Source organism: Cydia amplana, chromosome 24 (assembly GCF_948474715.1).
Source record: "Cydia amplana chromosome 24, ilCydAmpl1.1, whole genome shotgun sequence".
Classification (NCBI taxonomy): Eukaryota; Metazoa; Arthropoda; class Insecta; order Lepidoptera; family Tortricidae; genus Cydia; species Cydia amplana.
The window spans coordinates 5,489,144-5,498,178 of record NC_086092.1 but is presented as its reverse complement, the minus strand read 5'-3'; the positions used below and the strand labels follow the sequence as shown (position 1 = coordinate 5,498,178).

The 9,035-nt window shown below is 38.1% G+C and overlaps 1 protein-coding gene across 1 annotated transcript; it reads right to left on the bottom strand.

The window, feature by feature from the left end:
• Positions 1-7,336: 7,336 nt before the first annotated feature.
• LOC134659122 (chorion class CB protein PC404-like) lies at positions 7,337-8,350 on the bottom strand. Its single transcript, XM_063514733.1, has 2 exons — positions 8,275-8,350; positions 7,337-7,731 (listed from the first exon to the last, which is right to left on the bottom strand). The coding sequence occupies exons 1-2, from the start codon at positions 8,323-8,325 to the stop codon at positions 7,363-7,365; spliced, it is 420 nt and encodes a 139-aa protein (XP_063370803.1). The 5' UTR covers positions 8,326-8,350; the 3' UTR covers positions 7,337-7,362.
• Between the last annotated feature and the right edge of the window lie 685 nt (positions 8,351-9,035).

Here is a 9,035-nt window from a genome sequence, read left to right as displayed (position 1 = left end):
AGATATCAAGTTTTTCCATGTATTGTGTACCTATAGGTAATTATATATCCTTCTCATTTATTTACAATTGTAAGAGTTGTAACTTCAGTTGAATACGATGGGGATTTCCTACTCATTTTACATAGAAAGTAGGTAATTCTTTTAAAATAATTTAATAAAAGACAAGATGTAAAGCTCGATTTATATTTATATTTATAAGTACTCAAGCAAATATTGCATCAGTTGAAATAAATTTGCCCTATGGCAGTTCTTTCGAATATACGAGACAACTTTCCATCCAAACTTATAACATCCAAACTTCAGTTACGAGATAAGACAATCTCGTTAAGCTTTGCAACCGCATCCGCACTGTCCGGAGATGGACACGGAGCCGGACGCGGCGACCTTGCCACCGAAGTCGACGGAGCCGAGCACGGGCACGGAGCCAACGACGGCGGTCTTGCCGCTCGCGCCGATGTCGCCGGACACGCCGACCGTCCCGGTGCCCGCACCGCCGTACGACGCGGATGCGTAGCCAGAACCACTGGATACAATCTTGCCAGTTTCATAAGTGACCCCGGATTTGCCGTAGGAGATTTGGCTGAGCACAGTCTGTTGGAATAAATAATCTTGTTATAAATCGTATAAAATTGTCTCTCGTTAAATCTAATGTCGTCTGTACACATTTTCCGAGAGACTATAGAGAAAAGCCGAGAACGAATTCTAATCCATCCTCTCTCGCTCTTTTCTCATCTCGTTCTTCCTCGTCTCATCTCGCCTTTCTCCGATTTATTGCCGAGAATATCACTCTCTCAGCAAGAGATCGACGGGTGTGTACAGTCGGTAGTGTCCGACCCAAGATTCGGTTTCAGTTTCGGTTTCGGCCAGTTTCCGCCAAAAATTCATGTTTCGGCCCTAGTTTCGGTTTCGGCCAAAAAAACGGCCGAACCATTCGGCCGGGCCGAAACTTACAAGATGGTACTTCGTACTATGAATAACTGAAACTTCACTATGTGACAACGACCATAAGTTGAGGAACAAGTAGGACAACAATATTAATGTAAGTACTGTATTATTATATGAAAACACAATTCCCCTAACGAGGGCGCCACTGGACGGTCGGACGCAATTTAATAATAATTATTAATAATCAATATTATATAATAAAAGCAGAAGCGCTGGTGGCCTAGCGGTAAGAGCGTGCGACTTGCAATCCGGAGGTCGCGGGTTCAAACCCCGGCTCGTATCAATGAGTTTTTCGGAACTTATGTACGAAATATCATTTGATATTTACCAGTCGCTTTTCGGTGAAGGAAAACATCGTGAGGAAACCGGACTAATCCCAATAAGGGCCTAGTTTACCCTCTGGGTTGGAAGGTCAGATCGCAGTCGCTTTCGTAAAAACTAGTGCCCACGCCAATTACTGGGATTAGTTGCCAAGCGGACCCCAGGCTCCCATGAGCCGTGGCAAAATGCCGGGACAACGCGAGGAAGAAGAAGATTATATAATAAAAGCAGAAGCGCTGGTGGCCTAGCGGTAAGAGCGTGCGACTTGCAATCCGCAAAAAGCATGTGCGTGCCGCTAAAACTCAGAAATGAGCCCCGATACGATCAAGGAAGTTATATTGCGGGGTAGCCGTCTATCTCCCGTCCATGAAGAAGTTTCCCGTTTTTACCTGAAGCGTGTGCTTTTGAAATTATAAGGGCTGAAAGTTTCGCCCAGACCCAGAAGCAGTCGTATTGTTATTGAATATTGAACCTTAACTTAATTGACGAAAGTTCAGAATAGATCGTGAAATATATACCTACCTAAAAAAAATGTGTATAATGTGTTTTGACGTGAAACGTTAGGTGAACGTCTTTAAAAACCCGTAGTAGAGGTGTCGGACCAAAAACCAAGTGTAACGAAAAGTGTTATGGCGCGGTGGCTTATATCTCTGTAACTATATAATACCTATATGTATAGTTTAACATCAGTGTATAGAAGAAAGTAGCCATTACTTGGAACTGCATGTGCCGCCATAGATGGCGCTGATTCTACGCTAGAAACGACGCAATAGGAGCTAAAATGACCCCTATTTGCAGTGTTCATTTAGTAATTACTCTTCAGTCCATTAACCGATTTCGGTGAAATTCGTGTCATTTGATAGATCTTATTCCATTTCAATGAAACCTTATTAAAATTAAACATGCGGAATTATAATAAGCGGCAGAAAAATAAAATTGCCACATATTCCCCAGATCATTATGGAACTCGAATGTTGTGGAATATGCTGGAATGTTGGGGGCCATTTGATTTTATATTATTATTTACAACTACCACACAATCACATGTCAACTCTCTGAGCGAAGCTGGGTACCTCAGCTAGTATGTTGTATAAAAGCGGTTTTTTCAACGATCTTAACAGACCTACTAAAGTTTTGGTTTCAGCCGAAACTAGAGCCTAATCCGAACCTTCGTTTTCGGTTTCGGTTTCGGCTAAAAAACATGTTTAGCCGGCATGAAAACGTTGCCGGAATGTTTTTCTCATTAAGTTATTTCTTATTTTACTGCCAGCATGGTGTAGCGGTAAATGCTAGCGCCATCTGTTAGACTATCATGGCATGGCTATGACGCCACAACTGAATGAAGTAAATTTCTTACCTGGATCAGAAGCGCCTGCGCACACAGAGCGAGAACAAAAAAGCGAGACATCTTGTACTGTAAGCTATCGACAAAAGAAATGTCTATGATGAAATATAAATTCACCTCCACTTTTATAGTAAAAGTTGTGGTGAAAATGTGGAAATGGGTCACGATAATACGAAAATTCTTTCATCACTACTTTCACAATTAGTTTTTACAAAAAGAATCGAGTGAATGTCGATCACGTTCGAGTAAAGGGTTTCCTAATGAGAATTTTTAGCAATATTTTCGTGGCAGAGCCTATCAGTAGGTATCTATGCAAGACACAGAAATCCAATGTTATAAATCCTAGGTGCCAGCAAATATGACTTTCACTTTGCCTACTTATTATCTAGTTCAGGTAGGTACCAATCTGGATTTTTGTATTTATCATTTGCTTTTTAATAAATATGTGAAATTAGGTCATTACGTATCAAGTAGTACTTATACATATCACTTTATTGAACGGATGTTTTTGGCATTTCCTGTTATTTCATATCTTTCACCTTTGCCTTGATGAGAAACGTCGTCAAAATCTACTAAGTAAATACTTACCACTTGTACAAAAAATACATCACATCAACATTACATCATATTTATAACCGGGTCTATCGCGAATTCATTTTGTTACCTTTATTTCCGACGTTTCGACACAGCGGGCTCAGCACGGTTCCATTTTTATCGACTATCACTATGCCAGTCACTTTCGCACTTACATACTTGTTAGAACGTGACAGGCATGGTGATAAACGATAAAAATGCGACCGTGCTACTAGGGCAGGTTTCACTAGTCGTGGTGGCGGCTAACTGAACTGGGACTTCAGTTGTCAAAACAGAGATTTGTACAAATATCCGACGAAGTCTAATGAAGAAGGTTGGGGTAGACATCACAATTTCAAAGCACCCACTACACCGTGTGTTAATTATTGGTTGTCATTTAACGATCTCCAAAATATTCTTATTTTGATGATCAAAAATATATATTTGGTCAGCCAAAATGTATACTTGATCAGCAACTTACGTTTAGCAATAGCAAGTATTCCTAAACTAGTTCGCAATTAATGTCATACTGAGCTGCTCTAAATTGATTTAGTAAGCGATCCACCATTAATCAATTTTTGTTAAACAATCAGCGGGTGTGTAATGCAACCTGTCGTTTCCCACGATATGACGTCACCCATAAGCGTTCTGGCTCAAATATGAGCCGCTGGGAGCTGACAGATTAATATAATTATAAAAGAACTATCATACATTTGTTATAACGCCATTTGATATATTATTGTATGTTATAATGTAATTTTTATTATACATTTCCTTTGTTATATTGTGATTTCATCTAAACTGTCATTGATATAATGCCTATTGTAATATAATTTTAAATAATATATACACATGTCCTATACTGACATTTGTTATATTATGATTTTGTATAACGTAATACTTTATACAATTTTATCAAGTATAAATACATATATTTTATAAAAAAAATTGTCATATTTCATTTAATAGTAACATATAAATTTACATATTTTTCATATCTGCATTATTTTTTAATAAAATATTGAATTTCTAGTTACGTCTTTTATGCTATCCTAGTATCTTTTGCTACATACTTTATTCTAGGGGGTCGCAGGTCTAACCTAACCTAACCAATTTTTTCTTGGTTTTCGATTCTGCGGGGGCCGCAGTTCAGACCTAACCTAAACCACTTTTTTGCTAGGTATTTCATTCTACGGAGGGTCAAAGTTCTAACCTAACCTAACCCTCCTTTTGCTAGGTAGTTATTCGTTTGTGTGGAGTCGCAGTTCCAACCTAACCTAACCCATTTATGTCATGCAACTATTATGCCACACAAATAATTATGCGATATCACTTGTTATAATAAATAATATGCTTTAGAGTATGTACTAATTATGGCAATGTATATTAGACGAAGTGTAAATATACCTTATGACCATTATACCAATAATAACATTATGTGTAACGTTAATTAGGTATTACGGTAGTATGCCATTCATTACGTTATTCGAAATAACGATATATCAAACTATAATATATAAAAAGTAATTATAAAAAATGTAATGCACCCACAATCAGCGGGTAAGCGGATTATTTCATTTTGGATTACAATTTACCTACCTGGAAATTGGTTAGCTGAAAAATCAGTTTATCAGAAAATGTCTAACCAACCTAACCTACCTACCCCCTTTGCTGATCAGTACGGATATGATGGTCGTTCTTGTCTACGTGACAGCGTGATAAAACGGTGTCCGTCACTTTCTTTCCCACGGTGTTAAACAGTGACAGTTATTTTATCACGTGGATAAAGATGGATAAAGCTATCCATAATAGGCTGGCAGCTGATTTTATAAACAAAAAAAATATTAGTTATAATTTAATTACTTCCCTTTCATTTTGTCCTTCAGTAAACTTACTGCCCATTAACAAAATGGGCGCAAATAACTCTTTGTTACCACAAGTCCATTTAAAAAAAAACTCTTTGTTGAAAAGGGTGTATTCAAGGGTGAAAATTTACAATATGGACGGTATGGTGAGAGGTGAGGGGGCCGGGGCGCAACAGGGTATTTGACTACTAGTCAAATCAGTTTCTTTTTTCGAGCTGTCAAAACGATTTTTCTACTATGAAATTTATATGAAACACTAGCATGTGACGTCACAATCAAATTACCTACTCTTTAGAGTTTTATACGAGTTTTAAAATACAAATTGTGTCTAAAAATAACTGATGTCTTCGTTTCTGTATTAATCTTCTGGTGCTTTATTTCATGCATGGTGTAATAGTTATTTTCGATACAAGTGCGAAAAAGAGGAAATTCGAAACGAGTGGCGATAAATTAAAACACGACCGAAGGGAGTGTTTTAAATCGACACGAGTTGCGAATTACCTTTTCGCACGTGTGTCGAACAACGTTTTACAGTACATATGGCCCTTTAAACTTTTGACATCGCACGAAAAGTGCTATTTTACGCACTAGTGTGTGAAAATAGGGCCATATGTACTGTAAAATAATTTACAGTACACATGGGGCTACTTTTCCGCACTAGTGCGTAAACTAGCACTTTTCGTGCGATGTCAAAAGTTTAAAGGGCCATATGTACTGTAAAACGTTGTTCGATACACGTGCGAATAGGTAATTCGCAACTCGTGTCGATTTAAAACACTCCCTTCGGTCGTGTTTTAATTTATCGCCACTCATTTCGAATTTCCTCTTTTTCGCACTAGTATCGAAAATAACTATTATTTTAAAAATAGTCAAATACCCTACTGTGGCGGGGTGAATCTATTGGAGCAGCCCTTCCGCCCACGCGTGACGCTGACGAAGCACCAGGGCGCATAAATATCTGAGCACGCACTGTGTAATGCCTTTACAACAGAGGCGTGTTCAGATATCTGTGAGCTCCTTGGCCGCTCCGATATATCTGATGGCGACTGTACCTACGCAGGTAATACTTGCTTAATGCTATTATACATACGCAGATTACCTAAAGACGTAAAGGATGAGGAAAGGACCTAGAAAGGCTCGGGTCCGTGCCGAGCCCTCCGACACTTCGTTTTCTATGATGGGTGATCGATGATCTCGTAATAGACTTTGATTTTATTAGGTATTATAATTTATTTTTTGTTTTATTTTATTTATAAACTACACACAGGTTAACAGTATTACACCAAAGCACTAATGCTTTCTATAAAAAGCGGCCAAGTGCGAGTCGGACTCGCCCATGAAGGGTTCCGTATTTAGGCGATTTATGACGTATTAAAAAAAAACTACTTACTAGATCTCGTTCAAACCAATTTTCGGTGGAAGTTTACATGGTAATGTACATCATATATTTTTTTTAGTTTTATCATTCTCTTATTTTAGAAGTTACAGGGGGGGGGGACACACATTTTACCACTTTGGAAGTGTCTCTCGCGCAAACTATTCAGTTTAGAAAAAAATGATATTAGAAACCTCAATATCATTTTTGAAGACCTATCCATAGACACCCCACACGTATGGGTTTGATGAAAAAAAATTTTTTGAGTTTCAGTTCGAAGTATGGGGAACCCCAAAAATTTATTGTTTTTTTTCTATTTTTGTGTGCAAATCTTAATGCGGTTCACAGAATACATCTACTTACCAAGTTTCAACAGTATAGTTCTTATAGTTTCGGAGAAAAGTGGCTGTGACATACGGACGGACAGACAGACGGACAGACAGACAGACAGACATGACGAATCTATAAGGGTTCCGTTTTTTGCCATTTGGCTACGGAACCCTAAAAAGAAGTATCGGACCCTTCGGCCCGGACCCGGACCGTTCTAGCGTGAATCATCTTTTGTACAATCGTGACGGATACTAGAGCCTAATTTCTGGATGTGACTTTCATCAGCACAAAGGCCTATGCTCAAAAATATTTAGACAAAAAAAAATCTTATTTATATTTTTTTACAAATCATCCTTCAAAACATGCTCCTTTGCATTTGATACACAAATTAATAAATGTGACATTATCGCTCAAAAGATAAGAGCGATTTCAAATTGCATCCTTATCGCAGTAGTGCTTCATTAGTGACCTACAGTAAGTTATGTAACTTGAAAACGGCACAAATATTAAAGCACGCATTATTTTCAATAAAACATACTTATAAAGCTGTGCCAAATATATCTTTATTATTTTTTTATTGTTTATCTTTATAAAAAAAAACTTTAAAATCATCGGTATCTGCATCCACACTGGGCAAGATTAGCCAGAGACAAGCCGTTCTTCGAGGCAGCATTGCTGCCACTCGGGTTCCCATTCTCCTGAACGATCACGATGTTGCCGTCTCCACATCCGTAAGCCACAGTTCCGCAGCCAGTGGTTCCGATGGTGCCTTCTAATGCGACAGCGCTCAGGAAAGGCATGGAGCCTTTCACGTCCAGAGACCCTTCCATGGACAGTTCGGAGAGAAGAGACACTCCGTTGCTGGAGAGAGGTCCGGAGCAGGTGACGGTCACGGGCCCTCCGGTGGAGTAGGTCGCGGTTTTGGAGAAACCGTCGAAATCGTCGCAGGAGCAGCCGCACTTTTGGGCGGAGATGGACTAGAATAGGTAAAGATTATTAGAACAACATTTGGTACGTGAGCTCCGAAGCTCGGCCAACGCAACGCAACATCCTTAACTTACGCAACATCCTCCAGGCCCCCACGGACTGTAGGTTTTTGTGTAAATTCAACGCGGAATTTATACATTATTTTCAGGCTATTTGACTTTATTAAGTACTAGCGGGTCGCTCCGGCTTCGCACGGATTAACAAATTATACATAAAACTTCCTCTTGAATCACTCTATCGATTAAAAAAAAACGCATCAAAATCCGTTGCGTAGTTTTAAAGATCTAAGCATACATACAGACAGACAGACAGCGGGAAGCGACTTTGTTTTATACTATGTAGTGATATCGTCAATACTGCAACACAAGACTATTCGGAAGGTTACATCTTGGCTCAAGAGACTTTATAAAAATCAATTGCATTTAAAAAACCAAAACGTTTACAGAAATGTTTTGAATTGTGAAGCGGATTAGATATTTGATTAGAAAATAGTTACATATTCAAAGGGCACAAAGTAGTAATTTAATAATTACCTGCAATAAAGCAGCCTGAAGGCACAAAACGAGACCGATTTTTCCGAGCATTTTAAATTTCAGCAGCTATAGCTAAATGCTGACTAATATTTAAATATTTAAACCCATTTATATGTAGTTTGCGTTGCTCAAATGTTATCGCAATTACAATGCGACTGAGGCAACCGAATGCGATAAAATTTTCCAAACGGCATTCGTTTCATCATGTATAAAATGTTCAAAATAAAAAGATATAATAAAATTATGGACATTATTTCTTTGCTAATGGTTGACTGAATAACAAGGGTATGATGAGTAGGTATATATCATTGATTAAGTACGAGTACATAGTACATACCTACATTTAGATGCAATAAATTCAGGTAACTATAGTTTACACAACTATGGCCGAAATTTACGTGCCTAGAAAATATCAATACATATTATAAAACAAAGTCCCCTGACGCGTCTGTCTGTATGTTCGCGATAAACTCAAAAACTACTAAACGGATTTTCATGCCGTTTTCACCTATTAAATAGTTATTCTTGAGGAAGGTTTAGGTGTATAATTTGTAAAGGTTTTGTGTAAATTGGCTGAAGTACCCGCGCGAAGCAAGGGCGCGTCGCTAGTGCATAATTATTTTGAAAATAGTGTTAAGAATGTAATTTATAAATTTATTCATATTAACAGTGTACATGTAAGTACACTAATTATCGTTAGAAATAGGGCGTATTGTTTTGTCTTTTGAAGCTGACAAATAATCTTTGAAATTTAAACATGT

Bases quoted from the DNA above. Each gene is read 5' to 3' on its own strand.
- LOC134659122 (XM_063514733.1), bottom strand. From the start codon at position 8,325: ATGCTCGGAAAAATCGGTCTCGTTTTGTGCCTTCAGGCTGCTTTATTG. The intron at 7,732-8,274 runs GTAATTATTAAA...TACCTATTCTAG, and splicing joins TTCAGGCTGCTTTATTGCAG to TCCATCTCCGCCCAAAAGTG.